General features: G+C 42.0%; 1 protein-coding gene across 1 annotated transcript in view; it reads left to right on the top strand.

The window, feature by feature from the left end:
• TRPM3 (transient receptor potential cation channel subfamily M member 3) overlaps window positions 1-20,136 on the top strand; it is a 1,363,437-nt gene that overhangs the window by 621,994 nt on the left and 721,307 nt on the right. Inside the window, exon 6 of the mRNA XM_085633017.1 lies at window positions 14,707-14,878. Within this exon, the coding sequence (XP_085489143.1) occupies window positions 14,707-14,878 (172 nt within the window). The remainder of the gene's footprint in view (window positions 1-14,706; window positions 14,879-20,136) is intronic.

Genomic DNA, 20,136 nt, shown 5'->3' with positions numbered 1-20,136 from the left:
AATTCTCGTTTGACCTTCCCAACATATTATTTACAAATGTTGGCTCAGTTTGTGTGCATGAGGAATTGATTTCTGCTGTAGTGGTAGTCAAGGCTACAGTACTGTTGGTAGGGCCGTATGATTGTGTACTTGCGACGACCATCCCCCCATTTGCTGTAGTTTTCCCTCGTAGCCACATACTCTGGGGGGTTGGTTGAGTTTTGTTGTTACGAGGAGGTTGTTTCCTCTTGCCTGTAGGCACTTTGATGTTACTTCTCTTCCTTTTCCCCCCGATAGTCTTTGGGTTTGAGGCCGGATTAACGAGATGGGGGGCAGCTTCAGTTCCCTGCTGGGAGTCGGCTATTTCAACAGAGACAATAACGTTCTTGTTGGCCCCTGGAGCCCCAGGTAGATTCTCATGGTGGGTGGGATTAATGACTATTATATTTGGTGTTAATGACACAGGGGTTATAGAATCATCATTATCAGGGTCACAGAGCGTGGATGGAGACAATGCGATGTGGCCCAGAGATAATCTTCGTTCCGTGTCTTCGATTTCAGATGTAACCAGCATGAAAGCATTTTCAAGCATGCTTTCCAAAGACGACGAGATGATAGGAGAAACTCTAGGGCCCTGAGCAGATGAAATAGCAGAATGTTTCCCCATAATTAAAGTATTCACTCACCTCACCTCGCTTCGTAGAGGGAAGGTGTGACCGAACCCAAACGGGATGGCAGGAAACGTACTTTACAGTGATAATCCTTCGTAGGCGTCAGTAGCGTCGCAGGCGTGGATGGTTGCAGTGCTCTAGCCTGCCGCGGCCACAGACGCCAAGGGTCGAAGCAAATACTGTGTTTAGATCCTGGAGGCAATTATTATACAGGAACACCAAGAGAGATGGCCCGGCCCGGCCTCCTCTGGCCACAGACGGCCCGCCCTTTGCCCGGGCTTCGCCCGGCGCGATCCACGCGCGATCCCGCGGCGCGGGGCCTGTCGCGGTTTTATTGCGCCTCCGGGCGCGGTGACGGCGATGTGGGAAGCAGGGCAGGCTGGGGGGTGTAGTTGTTCCTCCTCTCGACCGCCGCTCGGTTACCGGCTGCAACGGCGAGAGGGAATGAGCTGGTGGCGGATGGCGGCTACACACAGGTCAAGGGCCCCCAGCAACAGCAGAACACCCGCTCCACCGGGCCTGTCGCGGTTTTATTGCGCCTCCGGGCGCGGTGACGGCGATGTGGGAAGCAGGGCAGGCTGGGGGGTGTAGTTGTTCCTCCTCTCGACCGCCGCTCGGTTACCGGCTGCAACGGCGAGAGGGAATGAGCTGGTGGCGGATGGCGGCTACACACAGGTCAAGGGCCCCCAGCAACAGCAGAACACCAAGTAGGGTTTCAGCTCCTCAATCAGGTCCATTATGGTCTGTGGGTGCAGTCTGTACTTGTCATAGATGTCCTCTTCAGTGTGCTGGAACAGAGTGATGTGCAGCCTGAATATACGTTCCTGTCTCATTCTCCTCTGAGCATGGGCCCGAATACGCAGCCTCCTGGCTATCACGAACATTGCTGCCATTGTGGGTGGGTCTGTTGCATTGTGGGGTGGTTTAAGTACCTTGCACCAGTTTACCACCTGCAAGCAATTGGTGTTAATAGCGATTTCTTAAATTGCGATTTTCGTAAATTCGCAATTTGCAACTTTTTCATACATGTGCTTGCGATTTCTTAGTTTGCGATTTCTTGTTAGCGAATTTCCCTCAGCTAAGAAATCGCAAATTAAGTATTCGCAAGGAAATTCGCAGTTTACTTGTTTCGCAGCCTAAGAAATCACTAATTTAGCGATTTCTTAATTTTCTCTGTGGAAGTGTGTCATACATATGAAAGTGTGAAAAATCAGTTCCAAACGCTGTTTTTAGAGATTCGCAGCGTTTGCGACTAATTTTTCCTTTCATACATATGCCCCTAAATGTAAATTGAGTGTAAAATGTATTTCAAGCCCTCAGCTTTTCACATTAATTTTGTTAAAAAAAGAGGCACATTTCTACCTCAACTCAATCACGCACAGTTCCCTACCTCCACACAGCCACTGAATGGTAAAGAGTTGTATTAGGAGGAATAATGGTAACTTGACTGGTTAGGCCAAGATTTCCTTAACTGTCATACAACTTATACTTTTTCAAGTAAAACTGTGTGTTTGTTGGACAGCATAACCATCAGAACTGTGCAAGACTGATTCCCTGCATACCATCCGGATATGTAGGCCTAAGTCATCTAGCTCACATTGCACCATCTGTAAACTTAACCTGGCCAAGTAACAAACAGATTGTGCAACCTCAGAACATGCAACCATTACTACACAAGGAAATCATGGTAATGGATCTAGAACCCTTTTGCTTAGTTACTTATGCATACCCAAAGAGATACACAAGAAATGCACAGTAAAGCGTTTCAATATTCATTGAAGCATTGTGATTCTTGAGTAAAATACTTGTGCTACAATAATCAATAGAAATAAACAGAATAATGTGATTAGCATTACGAGAATGGTGAAAAAGATTAAAGGTTCAACCATTTTGCTTATTACAGAGAATATATGCTTGCACACAAGTACTGCAATATAGTGTACTCCTACCTAGCGCATCCTAACCTATCATGCCAAGGATGAGTGAATTTGCCGAATCCCAGTAGGGTGAGCTAACTCCCCATTACCTGTGTGTTTGTGTCATTGAGCTGACTGTCTTGGTGTAGTGCCGAACAGCATCCCTCACATGCGGTAAATAGGAATTAGCTGAGCTGGAATTCCAGCATGGATCAACCTCTCAGTGCCAGCAAAATGCTCCTCCGTCTAATCAAAGTCTTGATGTCATATATATAAAAATATCCTCCATGCTACCACATCGTACCCCCAGTCTGGCCGCTATTGTTTATTCTATTGTGATAGCTCTGTCACTCAGCGGCCAAAAGAAGTAACATCTTGCATGCTGAGCTTAGCCCTGCTACAGAAAGTTCAAGGTGTCCTGATAGAGTGCCTACGAAGTGGTATTGTAGGCAAAACTGAGTTTGAAGAATGTTATCCTGTATGTGCATGCAAATTAATGTGCGTCAAACGTCACTGTGTTTTGAGAGAGAAGGTAACTTAAGAATGTGAGCATATAAAATGGCATCACTGAACCAGACCTAAAACCTCCACGTGACATGACCTCTCCTACTGCATATGGTATCCTAACCTTGTCTGTCTCCAGGGGCTGTGACTAAGTTCAGCCAGATCTGGGGACTGGTTACCTGGAACAGGTTCCAGTAGTGGTTACTACCTTAGTTAGAGTAAAATATGGACCTTAAGCACCACCCACATCCAAAAAATCTGGTTCCTTAAACACCTTTCTTACACATAAAACAAACACATTCAGATACACCTACTTGACATTTTGACACGATCTTGAAAGTCTAAAACAATGTAAATAATAATATTTTTTATCACCCATTTCAGTGGTACTTAATTTATCCACCTTTAAAGGATGAAAAGTTGAGATGGCCACTATTAAGTCTAACTTTAAAGTTAGCCATTTATTTCTACCATAGGACTCCCAAACAATTTAAACCATGTAAACCTACCTTTCACTATCTTCCCAATGGCATTGAATGGGTAAGAGGAAGAGTTAATTATTGACTGGTTAGGTTGGGGTGCCCTTGCCTTCTCCTTCAGCAATATAGTCTCCTCACCCACTACACTACCCCATTTACTCACTAAGGGCTACGGCTAAAGTCTTTCAGAGGTGGGGGATGGTTACCTGAACAGAAGCCATAAATAATATTAGTCACTATTACTCAGTGGAGAGGTACTTACTCTAACAACCTTTGAAGGATGAAAAGCTAAGATTACTACAGTGCAATTTGACCGTATATTCTTCAAGATACCCACATGATTATACAGCCAATTTTGGAACTATCTGCTGGCCAGTGTGTAAGCAGATAGAATTGTTCGATGATTTAAGACAGTGTTCTGGATCCAATAGCTCTCAATTTCAATTAGTTCTCATTAATCAAATCCCTCTTCCCAGTAATCCAGTACAACCCCAGGTCAAGGGTGCGCAAGGACTGAAATATGTGTGTACCTAATTAACATTTGAAAATCGTGCTAGGTGATGGCGATTCTCACTCACCAACTTAACGTTGGCTAGTCGCGTGTTTTGCCAGAACTCCACGTGACAAGCGTAACACACAATTGGTAAAACTCCACCGGCAGAGCAAAACTTTTCACACACTCCTAGCATTTAAGATGCCTTCTTGCTGCTCATTTCCTTAGAAAGTGGCTAAGATCTGCTGAGTGAAGATTTTGTATGTAGGACATGAGCTGTATATCGTGTGGTGTCCGGTTATTGAAAGCTAGTGTCACACTGTCCTGTTCTTTGCCTCTAGGCATTAAGAAAGAATTATGCTGATGCACTATTACTGTCTGATCTGCGCCTGTTTCTGCTATGCATAGTACTAATGGAGAAGTTTGCTAATGAGTAACATGCACACTTTTAGCTATAGGTTCTTTGGTACAGCAAACTGTGCTACTGCATGAATATGCAGCTGAAGTAGTGAAGAGACTTTATGATCTGCAGGATGCCTTGGGTCATATGCTTGTGCACTTCACACAGTGAATGACTTTTATTTTATATTTTAGGACTATGCCTATGCAATTTTGCAGTTAGTTGAAAGACTCCACAAGGACCCCTATGAATCGATCTTTACCAACAATGTGGGGGGGGCTTTGTTTATTTCAAAGCGGTGTAAGTACTGACTTCCTGCACGAGAGGTGTGCAATTGCACAGTGCAGTTTAATTTTGTGTCCTGTGCAGTATGCACCATGTAAAGTGCATCTTGGTAGAAAGAACAATCACAGCTCAATAAATTTACATATATACTATCACCATAGTTTGGATAGGTGATGTTGCCAAGCGTCCAGTGCTCTTCCGGCTCCATGGCTCCATAAGTTCCAAGCTTAATTTTGACATGGAGACATTAGGAATGAAAGTTGAAATACTTGATCCTAAACTAGGGCTTTAATATGAACATATCCAGTGTGTTCCATTATTGTGATCAGGGCCAATTTGTGCATGAAACTGGACTAGGCATTCAGCTTCCTGTCATCCAGGACCTGTTTAATATATAGGATCAATTCCAGCTCACTCGCGCCAACCAGACATATATTGAACGCCGCCCAAATTGGACTCTAATGTTTGATATAAAAAAAAACCTTAGGGACATATTGCCCAGAAAAGCATTGCTCAACATTTGAATTTTTTTTACCAGTTGTTAACATTACGCATTGATGAATCACAGAAAATAAAACTGCACTTTTGAAAATCAGACAAGTTTTTTTCATAATAAATAGGAAGCAGTGCTCTGTACATTACCTCAGAATTTCCTAAGGTATGTTTTACTTGTTCTTTCGACAGTGTTCGCATTTCCTTAGTCTTGTATAAAATGAAGTGCACAGGTGCCATGCAGTCCATTGTAAACAATTAAGAACATTTGTTCAGGTTTTGGGACTTAGGGTTTCTTGTTCCCCTTACATATTTTTCTGTGTTATTGTCCCAGTTTAGTAGGTTACTCTACCATGTTTCTTCATGCAGAATTACTCAACTACAAATCTTCCTTTCTCCTGCCTGTATATCCAGTTACTAATGAAACTTTAATGTGTCAATAATGGTATGTAAAATAGCCTATGAAGTGCTACTCTCCAACTGACAAATGTAACGGACATTCCGAACAAGTCCCTACCTAGCTACCCAACAATAAAAGAATGGCATTTTCTCTGAAAGCCTATTTTTGAATTGAGGTAAAACCTTCAATCACCAGGCGACAAACTTTCGTCTAGATCTTGCTGTCTGTTCTGTGGGGAAAACATTAAAAAAGGAAATTGACAATTAGAGCAACAAGTATTTCGTTGAAGTCCGTTGACATTCAATTTGCCAGAACATATTGTAGTTCCGGCATGTATCACATTGCAATTTCTCCACGATTCCCCTCATCCTGAAGGCCTAAAACATTTCCCCAAACCACAAGGTGGAGGACAAAATAAATGTCTTTCCACAAGAAAATAATTTTCATCAGAGTGATGAAAAAATAAAAGTGCAATTTCACTTTTGTGTCAAATGTCTTTTTGTGGAATTTCAGTCAGAGTTTCACTGGCTCTTAGGACAATTTGGCAGAGCAGGGTGTGGGAAAGTTTTTGGGAACTTGTGGGTCTCCTTTATAGAACGGAAGGACGTTTTTACCGTTGTTTACCCTCATATTACCATACATATTGCCTGCAGCAAGCATACACGCATGGGGGGGGGGAGGGGTCCCACACATTGTAAAACAGCTTTACAGCTCGTCTTGAAATGTTTCACGAGGGCCACGTTTTTAGCTATGTAACTCACTAATGGGGGCCACTTTTATTTTTGATGCCGGGCCTGTTTTCTGACCCAGTCCCGCTTTGATGACGCTCTTGTCAACATAAAGCATGCAGAAGCATTTGCGCAATTGAATACTTCTGGAAATATAAGACTAATATGGATTTTCAGAACTTTTCCTGGAAATGAATAAGAAGCTCGAGAAAGATGGACATTTGCAGAAAGCGTAGAATATGCTACAGTAACATATTTCGGAGTTTCTCTGCCTCTTTTCGGATGTACTGTGAATGGAGATAAGACATATTTTTCTGACTACAAGAAACAAATGCCCTGTCATTCTAGGAACTAAACAAACACATCTCTTTCTGTCTACTGTTCTATTGCTCTAGTTATGATTGTTTAAAAATGTTATCATTCATTTATTCTTGTTGACTCTGAAGCGCTATTATGCTGCCATCCCTCAAGACTTGTTTAAGCTGGGGTGCCCACTAAGGCCCCGATTATGAGTCAGGTGGAAGAGAACTGCAGTGTAGAATTTCTCTAGGTCTGATCATGAGTGGCCCATCGTTCCTGTGCCTGGATTTTCTGAAAAGGGGGACACCCAACCTGGTTTTCCAGTCCGAAAATATGGGTGGTAAAATCACTTTGGGAACGACCTGCATTTAAGCCAGGAGACATTCAGCTGCTCCCTCATGGCCCTCAGTCATAGCACAGGTAGAGTATGTTGTGCTCTTCCCTCTCAGTGTCATCTTCCCTGACTGACTTGCCCCATGCCAGTGTCCCCTCTCAGCCCACACAGGGGTTCCCACACAGTAAACAACGTTTACCACGAAACTTTTTCTCCGCAGGGAATCACAACGCAGTCGTTACAACGACCACGTTGTGATTCCGCATACCATTACTCCGCAAGTCGGAACAACGACTTGCGGAGGGGGGGAGAGGTGTTGGATTTAAAATCCTACACCTTCCCTAGTGTCCGCACTGACTGGAGTTGGAATAGTAAATTATACTATTCCAACATCCAGCGCCCCCCCTACGCAAGTCGTTGTTCCGACTTGCAGAGTAATGGTATGCGAAATCACAACGCGGTCATTATAACGACCACGTTGTGATTCCCTGCGGGTAAAAAGACTGCGGGATGACGACATACATTCTTCCCACACATATTTACCACCTGCTACAGCTTTGGTGGCAGTTGATGAATCCACTCGAAACTTTGACTTCATGAAAAAGTTCGCAATGATCTGTTAAGCAGGGGACAAAAAAGGGGAGTGTCCCAAAAGTGCTATTTCTCATGGTAGTTTCTATAGGAAAGTTAACTTTCTGCCACAAAAATGGCTGGCCCGAATTTCATCAATTTGGCAAAAAGGTTAGGCGAAGGCAGTGTGGTCTCTGACCAGGCCCTGCACCCTGTACTCTGCTGAGCATGGTTGAAAGCCTAGGGTTAAATAACATGATTTACCATGTCGTGAGTGATGTAATATGTGAGGTCATAAGCAGTGCATGACGGGGCACAAGTTATAGTTAGTTCACTAAATTATAACTTGCAAAGTTGAGTGGATTTTAAGATTTTTATTCTTTTCTCATTTCAACATTTAACTAAAAAGTTTAACCCTTGCTTGTTTTCAGTTTATGTATGTGTGTGTGTATATATATTACCTACTGGCGGTCGCCAGTAGGTAGTTATAGTTAGGACCCTGTTTCCATAGGAAAACCGCAACATTCTATTTAGAATAACTTTGGCGCCGGTCGATGAATCCTCGCGAAATTTTCAAAACTAATGGGGCGCTACACTCCGCTCCTACCCTGAAAGTTTCGGGGGGATTCGTCAAGCGGGGCTGAGAAAAAAGGGGGGTCCCAAAACGCGTTTTCCCCATGCATTTTTCCATAGGACCTTTAGACACAGCTACAGCCCGAACGGCTGAACAGAGTTACTTGAAATTTGGCAGAGAGGTAGTCTACAGGTCAAGGAAGTGCCTTTTGTAGGTCTGGTGTAAATCTGTTCAGTATTTCCTGAGAAAATAGCCTTTAAAGCAATATATATATCTGTGGCAGCTTACGGTGCGCTTACCGTGCGCTTACGGTAAGCTTACCGTACGCGTACGGTGCCGTGCGCGAGCGCGATTCTGATTGGCTGTTAGATCTTAGTAAACATTCGAATCGGTCGAAACCAGGAAGTGTCGGCCGCCATTTTCTCTCTCGCACTCTGAGGGGGGGGGAGGAAAATCAAAGTCGGAAAACATTAAAAGAGGCTTGCTAGACAGCTCCCAACCACCTAGTCATGGTTATGGTGTCCCCAAAGAACCCCCAAGGCCAAAAATGTAATTTTTTTTATTTATGAAAAATCGCCGATTACGCTTACCGTACGCGTACGGTAAAAAATAAATAAAAAAAAAAACAATATCCACGTTTTCCCCACCCCGTGTGCAAAAGGTGCCCGCAGTGCACCTTTTGTGAATGGAATATATCAATACTAAACAATCAATAGCTAACCTTTAACAACGATGCGCCTAATACGGCCTCCGTGTGCGGACGGTGCGCGAAGCGCATCGTGCGTACATGGCCCATCTAGCGTAACGTGGGTGCACGGCACTAACTGCGTAAAGTGGGCGCGCGGTGCGCGAAGCGCACCGTGCGCGCACGGAACGAACTGCGTAAAGTGGGCGCGCACGCCACGAACGGCGTAAAGTAACTTAGCATTTAAAAAACCGTACAAATTCACTGAAAAAACCATAGGTTTCACACACGTTATAGTTAGAAATTAGCATTTAAAAAATCTTGCAAATTCACTGAAAAAACCATAGGTTTCACACAAGTTATAGTTAGCGGACATTTTACTGATAAAAAACCATTGAAATTCCCCCGTTATAGTTAGTGCAGGCAACTATAACTCATGCGACCGCAATCCTCTGCTGATGACATATGTGTCTTTATGAAAAAAAAATATTTGTAATATATGTATAGCTAAATTTAATGGAAGAAGACATGGGCAAATAAGTGTCTAAATACAGTATTTACAGGTCGTGTGAGTTATAGTTGCCTGCACTAACTATAACGGGGGAATTTCAATGGTTTTTTATCAGTAAAATGTCCGCTAACTATAACTTGTGTGAAACCTATGGTTTTTTCAGTGAATATATATATATACACACACACACACACACACATTTCATGCATTGATGAAGGCATCATGCCGAAATGCGACTTTGGAAGAATTGCTTTTAATAAATCTTTAAAACCAAGTGAGTGCTCCGCATCTTTGTGATAACAGTTGTTGTGGAACACGTGAGATCCTACCCTCGTGCATGGAAGCATCTGCCCCGAGTTCAACGGTTACAGCTGGGACTGTTGTGAAAGGAGATTATCGTGATACCGCTAGAACTGCAGCTGACAAGATTGCCCCATCAACGAATGAAAATCTTGAGATATTCAAACGTAAACACGTCTGGCAATTTGACTGGGGCCTGTAGATGCATCATGTTTTTATCATCCAACACCTGTGGCGAGGGGTGAACATGGCGCACCCTGAACTGGTTGACCCTAATTAGGGGTGATAGGAGGGACTGCAAAGATACTGTGACCAGCAATGTGTGAAAGGTACCGTGACCAGCATATGAGTCAGCCCATCGTGGAGAAGTGCCAATTCAGCATTTGTGCCCCCATTCAGTTTCATGCGACTTCAGATTTGGTGGCAATATTGGCACAGTATGGCAGCCATAGAAAACCAGTGAAATCATTGTAGTTCTCCTATCAGCCATAGATTCACCAATGAGAATGGTGAATATAGGATTTAAGCCAATCTGCTTAAATAGCAGATGCCGGTGCGGAAACGCTGCTCAGCCTCAGCATTTCCATTCAAACCCTCCAGTGGGTTATTATTTTTTGTCATTTTGATATTATACCCCAGGAAAGATGCAGAGTGAGAGAATGTGCTGAATCTAAAGGGCAGTGTGCTAATTCATCCAAAGTGGAGAGGAAACAAACGTTTTAAAAGTTTTTTTGAGGATCTTTGCCAAACAAGAGGTTTTTAATAATGTTCCCTTTGAATAGTCATTGCTTCAAGATTATGCACCGTATCAATGACAGTTGAATGAAGTGCACTGTGTTATAAAGTGCAATGTGCTTATTTGTTTCAGAAAGGTTGGAGTTATGAACAGGCCACTCTTCTTTTTATTTGTTACCCTTCACCCTCTGATAACCCAGCAAGTTTGTTCCTGCTTTTTTAGAATGGTCAAGATTATGTATTTACATTGCTAAAAATTAGTACACCGTGTTATAAAGTGCATCATATTGTAAAGTGTAAATACTTATTTGTTATATGGTATATGGGAGTCAGAACAGACTATTCTTCCTTGTGTTTGTTACCATTCACCCCCTGATATGCCAAAAAGTTTATCCATGCTTTCTTAGAGAGAGTGACCATCAATACAAGATAATGCATCTCATCCACACGATTGGATAAAGTGCACCGTGTTGTAAAGTGCATTGTTTTTATCGATCCAAGATGATGGGGAAGCAGAGAGTTCCGCCGTTAATCAAATATAGCAATTTTATCGACTCTCCAATGACTGGGTCGATTTTTTCAACAATTACACAATTCATTTCTTATGCACTATGCAATGTCATATTGTCTTCTTGATTTTCTTCATCCCAGAGGCACATATAATTCTTTACCTTGATCTAACCCTCTCGATGTTAATGTGCAGAGTACCATGATATATCTTGACTGCTTTTGACAAAAATGTTTTTCACTATTTTCTCCTCTTTCAGAATTGGACACTTGATCAGTTGTATAGTATCATAGTTCTTCCGAATTGCAATGATGTTCGTTGTCCATATGTTTCGCTATAGCAATGCTTCTGTACATATCTATAGTAGCTCCAATGTGCTCTAAGATTCGTTTTTTGATTTCACAGGTTGTGCTCCCCACATATTTTAGTTTAAATGGAATTCTATCACATGTATTCCTAATTTGCTTTCACATGTGATGTGTTTTATATTCCATTTTGAGCCATTTGCTGTGGTGAATTCCTTTATATTCAAAGCAATTTTACAAGCTTTGCATTGGCTGCACTTCAAAAACCTGAACGATTCATCCAATTATTTTTCTGTGGACTGAAATGACTGTGCACCAATTTATGTTTTAAATTGCATACTCTTCTGAAGTTTACACATGGATAGTTTCCTATCATATTTGCAACTACTGGGTCTATTTTCAATATGCTCCAATGTTTTCTCATGTTTCCATAGGAAATTGATTTTTTGGATTGCTGATAACTTTGGTGCTGTTTCATGGATTATCAATAACTTTCCAAACAAAATATAATTGACTTCTGCTTCTTCCTAGGAAAGTTTTGGGGTGACCATTCAAGCGGGTCCCGCTAAAAATGTGGTACCAAAATGCATTTTCTTCATGCAATTTTTCATTGGAAAATTGAATAGCAATACCACAAACTGAATGAAACTACACCAAATTTGTCAGAAAGATAGATCTTGATCTATTCAAACTAATGTATATATATCACACTGCATAAAACCCACACAACTGACAGATTAATTAATAAGATTTGATTGGCTGCCAGAAAATTAACAAAGATGTTAGCAGACATTTTAGGACCCAGGGACTCAGTCCCTTTCCTGTAAAATGATTATAAAACTGGGGTACCCTGGCCCCCCAAAGCCAGGGCCAAAAATGATTTACTCTTTAAAATGGTAATACGGATCCATGGTACAATGGTGGTCTTCTGCCCATTTTTAATAAACTCCCCATAGGTTGGGCTGAGCTGCAGGGGTCAACACAGTTATTAAATTTCGGCGGGCGTGCAGCTCCATCCCTGAGCGTCTAGAAGGCTCTAGGGACTTCATCAGCCTGACCCCTTCACCCAGGGCTGCATTGATTTTGAAGTGGGGGTGTATGTGGCCCCCTTCCGCAAGCTTCTGGAAGGCCTGTGGACTCACCCCCTGGGGCTGATATATATTTTAAGAGGATGGGGTCAAGGGGCCCCCTTCTCGAGCAAGCCAGTGGTCCAGGGAACCTCATTGCCTGGGGCATAATTACATTTTATGGGGAGGAGGACATGCGATAGGGAATTGGGCACCCAAGGATTGGGCACAGCAACTAGCTGGAGACCAAAGGCCATGCGTGGCAGAGGGTTGGGCGCCCAAGGTGGTTAGGCGCAGGGCTAGGTTGCATGCCAGGCTAAGCAGCTAACAATATGCTGCGTACAACCTAAAGCTATAAGGGAAAAGTTAAAAAATTGTGGGCCTAGTCTTGGTGGGGGTTTGTAAGAATGTTTGGAGTTAGCCACTTGTGGGCTGTTAGGCGCAGAAGCTCTGTGGCCAACCCCACACCGCACATGGCAGCACATTGGCTGATTGCTGACACCTTTGGCCATATGCGGATATGGCCAAAGACGTGCGCTGCATGGGATTGGCAATCAGTGGGGTTGTTTGCAAGGCTTAGCCACAGGCCCTGCAGCCAAACCCACACTGTGTATGGCCAAGGGCCATGCATGGTATGGGTTGGCCGTCTGCGGGATACGTTGGGCTCTGTGGCCAGGCCCTGTGACAAACCACATTCCATGAATGGCCATAAACCCTATGCAGTGGTCAGTTGACCACCTGCGGAGTTTAGGCTAGACCAGCATTTAGGCATTACATCTAACCCATACTAACCACTGATATGGTCAAAAGGAATTTTCTGTGTGGTAGTTGAGTAAATATGTTTAAAAATCATTCTAAATTTTATAGTAAGTGCGGCAGCCACAGAACTGCATAAATCTGCTGACCTGACCATTGCCCGCTGTTATATCAACAGTTTTTTCAAGAAAGGCATACAAAACGTAAACATTGTCATTCTAGGCAGTGCCTATTGTTGTACTGCACTGTAAAGTAAACAACTTTTTCAAGTCAATTATCCTGTTTTGTGGATGCACACCCTATGACTTTGAGAATATCGTACCTGAGTTTCCCAGAGAGCAGATTTAGCAATCAGCTAATACAGTGGTTCCCAAACTTTTAACTCCTGAGGACCCCCATTGAGTCACCACTGGAAGCCGGGGACCCCCAAGCAACTTGTAGGATTTAAATTTCAAACATTAAAACAGTAATTCGAAAAAAATAAACAAACGTGTGCACTCAAAACAAATACTCAAATTACTAAGGATTTTAGGGGCATATTTACAAGTCCCTCTCGCCATGGGAATGTCACTTTTTGCGATGTTCCTGTGGCAATAGGGGCTTTGCCTTATTTACAAGGCAGCGTTAAGCCACTTATTGTGGCTTAACGCTGCCTTGTAAATAAGGCCCCTTTCACGCAATGCTTAGCGTGAAAAAGGTGGGCAGTGGGCGTTTCACTCCTACACCCATTGATTTTGACGCTGCCCTCTATTTACAAGGTCAGCTTAAATAGGAGACTGCACCAAAATTAAGCCATGAAAAACCTGGTCTTAACTTGGCGAAATGAGAAGTGCCTTATTTCTCCTCGTTTTTGCTTTTTCCAACAGAAAAAGCAAAACACCTTTGATTGTTTATGTTCAGGATGGTGACCCTTCCTGCACATAAACAATCTTTAATAAAAATGACGTTTTGTAACTTCCATGTGTGCTGCATTAGGCAGCACACATAGAAGTGGCAAAAAGGCATTTTTATTAAAGATTGTTTATGTGCAGGAAGTGGGAACATAGCAGCATCAGGATAATGATAGACTGGGAATAAACATATGTTGCTAACTTTTACCATGCAGTTTGCAAGCAGCTCATTGACAGTTTATAGGACACTGTGCTAGATTACGATTTTCCCTTATGAATTGCACAGTGACAAAAGAAACTCTGTGACAAAATCAGTCGCCCACTGACCTATGCACATAAAATACTGTTTTTAAAATGAATTGTACACGTTCTTTGCAGTAGGCATATTAACCCTCTGTGTCACATTAGATAAGTCAAAGCAGCCACTAGACAAAACTTTCCTCTCTCTCCAGCAGGTACATTAATCACTGGCATTTTCTTGACACTTTTATAGTTGCTGGAAAACGGCTAATTTTACAAGGAACTTTGCAGTGCTTTTAAAACTGCTGTCTGCGGACCCCCTGGGAATGTGTCACGGACCCCTGGGGGTCCTCGGACCCCAGTTTGGGAAACACTGAGCTAATATATAGTATAGCTTTAGATGAGCTATTATTGAGTAACAAAGCTTACAATCAGAGCCCTTTGTTTAACTTGAATTTGAAGACTCACTTAATTTGACAACTGCCTTGTTCGCTCGTGGCCTGTCAGTAGTTAATTACTTTTAATGAGCTTCACAGTGGAACTTTCCTTTTCTTTAATCTCTTTCTTTTCCGTCCCATTCACAGGTAGTACGGCCGTATCAGACCATGTCTAACCCTCTGAGCAAACTGACCGTTCTCAACAGCATGCATTCCCATTTCATCCTGGCTGACAATGGGACGACAGGAAAATACGGGGCGGAAGTAAAACTTCGGAGGCAACTGGAAAAGCATATTTCCCTTCAGAAAATCAACACAAGTAAGTATATTCCAGCTCTATTTATTCAGTGCTATTTTGACATCGGACTGCAAATTTCGTATTATTGTTAAGGTGGTTAGAGATGTTGACAAATATTGCGAAGTGCGCCCCCTTGTGTCACACCTCCTTCACTATCTTCAGCACTTTCCCTTCACCACCGGAAATGATTCTGTCCAAACATTAATCTTGTGTTGATCTTATTTAGCTTGTTTGATTGTTTCCAATTTCAGGCATTGTTCTGAAACATTGAAGAAGGTGTATTTGTACTTACAAGGCTACAAACTGCTTGCAGTTTGGCTTAATAACTTTATCCTGATATGTTGTGTTGGACCTGACATCCTTGGTGTGGTCTTCCCCCAAACATTTTGCCTTCACTCCTATTTTGCTAAATTCGTTTCTGTTGTCATTAGGACTCTGTGCAGTTTAACACTGCTAATCCGTGAAAAAGTGCTTGTGCTCTCTCCTTAAAACATGGTAAAATTGGCATTCATCTAATTGGCACATTTGCTTGTAATTCCCTATTAAATGGTATTGCTTGTACCCAGGGTGTGTAAATTAAATTCTATTAGTGTAATTACGACTTTCAGAGTTTTTCCGTGCCAGGACAAGTAATCCTTAAACACACATATCCTACTTTTTAAATTCAATGCACTCTGCCCTTAGGGGCTACCTTTTAAGCAACTTATATTTATTTAAAAGGAAGGTTTAGGCCTGGCGAAGGTTTTGTTTTGCCCGGTCAAAATGTCAGTTTAAATCTGTGCTACAGGCTGCAGTGGCAGGCCTGAGACATTTAAAAAAAGGCTACTTTAGTGTGTGATTCAAGGGTTTTTTCAGGCACGCTGGTAGCATTTAATTTGCAGGCCCGGGGACAATGTCATACCATTTATTAGGGACATACAGGTAAGGTAAATATGCCAGTTAGATGTAGGTCAATTTTATCATGATTGAAGCAGACAGCTCAAACACTTTAACACTGGTTAGCAATGGTAAAGTGCAGAGTCCTAATGCCAGCAAAAACAAATTCAGAAGAGCCGGTGGACAGAAGGTAAACATTTTAGGTGAAAACCATGCAGCATTTAAAAAAAATAGTGTTAAGAGACAGAAATGATGCAATTTTATTGTTTTGTATTTTTCTGCGTTTGTAGAGTGAAAAAAATTATGCTTTTTCTGAGACAATTTGGACAGAAACATTACATAGTGGTTACCCCTACTGTTTCTGCTTCTCTTATTATCTGCTCATTTCACTGTGCTGCTCTGAAATGTTGTGTAGCCCATGGAAAGAGAGATCTTTCCCTTATGAACCGAATCCCACCTGCCACCATTTCCTCAGTGTTGCAAATGGGTTCTGCCCCTTGAGTCTGTTCTCATTGTTTGCTTTGGAACACCCTGTTTGTGGACCTTTCCTGTGGTTGAGTATCATTACCTGAGTCTCACTCATGGTAAACCTATTAGGATGCTGATAGGGTAATTATTATGCCAGCTCCCGCAGAGACATGAGACCATGTAGTCTGGGTGGGTAACCAACTGGCCAGTAGAGGAGTGGGATACTTTTGCTTGCGTAATGATGTGCATGGTTTTGGGTGCTCTTAAAAAAACAAAGAGAAACACATGTAGCACAAGGTCGCCAATAAAAGCTGCAGAAGCAGCTAATAAAATGTTCATCTTTCCCGGCTGCAGCACCCATATTGCCCTGCGGGGGCTCTATTTAACGTAGATTTTGGCAATTTGGCTTCGTTAGTGCCCCAAATTTGGCTGGTGCTGCACCAATATTTCTTCAATGTATTGTGGTGGATGCAGGAGGTGAATCCCCCCCACCCCAGAACCATTAAAGGAAATTAACCCTATGACTCCCAGGTCCTAAGATGCATGATCTGAGGCGACTGTTCACTTTTTCTTCAAGTACTCCTGAAGCTGGAGCTTTTGCTCTTAAGCTTGGTAGTGCAGGGGCCTTTAGTGGTTGGTTCCATATCTGCAGTATGTGGCCTGCACTGGTTAATAAAAAGTTCTAACATTTGTTAGTGATTGTTTTCAAAATGGTTTACTTAAAATACTTTTATTGATAATGAGCATTGATAAACATTGCAACACATATTAATAATGGATGCATTTCTCTATGATTCTTAGGTCTATTGTTTTAATGGTGAAATCTAACATGCCATTATTGTCTTTACTATTATAGCGACCCCTTGACAAAACCAATAGTTTGCTTTACCCAAATTAATGTGTTGTCCCCTTGACAATGCCAACAGTATTGCTTTACTTTCTGATGTGGGTACCCCTTGAAAAAGCCAGTATGCCTTCTTTATTTAAAATGACACCTGTTCATCTTGCCATGTTTCATCTGGTCTAGGGGTGGAGGGAATTCTGATTATGGGGTTCATGAACCACTAGGGATCAAACATAAGTTGAGAATTTCATCAAAGGTATTGCCATCTGAATATATTTGTAAATTACTGTGTAATATTTAGTAGTGTGGAAATGTATTTTTCTTTTTCCAATGATAAAGCACTGACTGGAAAATAGTTTATTGAGTGTTGTTGTTATGTGCCAGCAAGTGGAGATTACTAGCCAACACCACCACCTCTGAATAGGCCTTGGAATGCTCTGCTTCACTACCAGTCAAGTGCAACAGTGGGGTGCTTGGTTCCCAGTAAGAACTGACATCCTACACAATTAATAACCCAGCGTTTTACAGTGAGGCTCCTTTAGACCAAATGTGCACATCAGCAGTGCATCAGCACCTCCTTTACTGCATTTCCTTTAAGTTTATTGGAACCTGTTGTGCTCCGCATATTTATTTTTCCTTTCATCGCCGGACATGGAACCGAAAGCAGCCCTGGCAATGTTGATGGACCAGCCCCCTCCTGCTTTGGTTACAGGGGGCCGATATAGCAGCACCGCTGCAAAACCAGTCCCCAGTAACAAAAATGGCCCTCACAGCTGCAAAACCGCCCCCCACCCTCCGGGCTTCCCAGATAACGCCCGATGCCTGCTCCAGCCAGTCCGGCCATGTCTCCTTTCGCCTCATTAGTCTGATCTTCCTACCCCCTCTCCAAATATTTTCTACCTCTTTTAATATGCCTGCAGGGTTGATTTTCACTGGTAAACTCCTCAGTAGGCAGAATGTTGTGGTGATTTCCTTCACATGCAAGAAAATATAAATTACAAATCTTCCCAGTGATTTCACAATCAGAGGAAAAATGTTTTTCGTCGTGCCATGTCCACTTTTCAGACGTACTCATAACTTTGAGCGGATTTATGGGCATTTTTTGTTGACTGCTGAATCTGCTACTCTCGGACGTCTGCACACCATCAGTCATTTGGGGCTTTCATTTGGAAGTTCACTGTAGTCAATATCCAGTTCTTGTACTCGGCAGTAGTTTCCACATCCTATTTGAACAAGTCATAACAATTGGGCAGTAATAGATTAGACCCACACCTGTTTTTTTCAGAGCACTGAAATCCCAGGCAGTAATGTTCTATCCATAAATCATTTCTTTGAGCTGTCACGGTTTAAATGGCTCTGACGTCAACAACAGGAAATTCAGCTTTTTTGGCATATGAGCTCTAGATCTATTATTCTACAATAGTTTCAATAAATCCAATTACACAAGAAATGTTACTGTGGCGTTGTACTAATTTGCATATTGTCTTTTTAAAAGACCAGAAATGTAACCAAGATATATTCGGTCTATAAAAATCCAATACTGAATTCACAGCTCTCATTTACAACTTTTCATCTCATAGTTACATTGAGGAGTTCACTCTTCACACTTTTTGTTTTCTATAAGATTTTCGGAAGCTTTGTGACATGCCAAAATTGTTATAAATCTCCTTAACTCAAAATAAAACATTATGTTGCTTCCATTCTTGGATAAAGTATGGTTAGCATTTTTTTCCCACTAACACTACCTACATTTGGAACCGTGATGCAAGTCCATCTCTATTTAGATCCTTTTTTCATAAAGGTTCCTGGCAGTATAGCGATATACAAATCTCTGTTAACAGAATATAATATTAGAGCCACAGTCATATTTTAAATCTTTGCATGCCTTTAGTGGGCACAATCCTTTATTGACTATGGATTGTCACAAATATATTGCAAGCAAATCAGTTAACTGCTGAATTTCTTCTTTATAGAATATATAGACAGTACTCAACCCGCCAACAAAGCTTGAAGGCCTCATGTTGAACTGCATTGTATAGTATCCTAGTATCCTGTTTATATTAATGTCATACCACTTATCTATCTGATCTACACTCTATATAAAACAACAGAAAAGAAAAGAAAGACACAGCCAAAGAAGACAATGAGAAAAAGAATAGACGTGAAAGCACCAAGCACTACCCCAAAACACACCTACTGGCCAGGCAGGCATGCGAGGAGGCAAAGCATAGCACAACACAACAAAACACTGGACCTCAACCAGACACACACAAAGTGGTGAAGGAAGAGTACCCAAAAGAGGAAGAAAGAACCCAAAAGACGCACTACGATAAGGGAAAGACGAAGAAGAAAGAAAAAACTAACAACAAGAAACAAGACTCCATGGATGACAAGGAGAAAAGACATCACGAGGAGAACAGAAAAGGTGTGAAAACAGAGAAGATGAGAAAATACAATAAGATCACTCATACGTCCCTGTTATAAAATTGACATTGTATATAACCTAAACATATCATTGTATTGCAAAATAGACAACGTAATATAAGGCAGGCATAACGTTGAGAACAAAACAGAAAATGGGATTGAAACCCAAGAAACACACCCTATGTAAGGGTAAGGATGTATCAAACGTATGTGAGAATTGGAGGACTATAACCCAAGACTGACACCTACCATGAGGAAAAGGGGTCAAAACTAATGCAAATTGGACTGAAACCCATGAAATGATAGCCCTTGTAAAGACAACCTTGTGTAGAAGTCACGTGCAGTATAGTAATGGGACGAAAACCCATACAACCCAAGTAAGAGAACTATGGGGCAGAAACCAAAGACTTACCCTAAGACTAAAAGGAAGTAAGGTACAGATAACTAATGTAAATGGGTAGGAACCCGTAACCAGTCCTTAAGGATGGAGATGGTTAACTAATGCAAAAGGACTAACACCTATGCATAGATGCCCTGGGAACCGTAAATAGCCCAAGAAGGCAAGTATATAGTGAGCAGATGGGACTAGAACCCATTGCTAGCAAATGGGACTGAAACCCATTGCGATGCCAGTGTAGGGAAGACTAAAAAAAAACAGATAGCATGC

The sequence above is a fragment of the Triturus cristatus genome, chromosome 2_1 (assembly GCF_964204655.1).
Source record: "Triturus cristatus chromosome 2_1, aTriCri1.1, whole genome shotgun sequence".
Classification (NCBI taxonomy): domain Eukaryota; kingdom Metazoa; phylum Chordata; class Amphibia; order Caudata; family Salamandridae; genus Triturus; species Triturus cristatus.
This window is presented reverse-complemented; position numbering and strand designations above follow the sequence as displayed.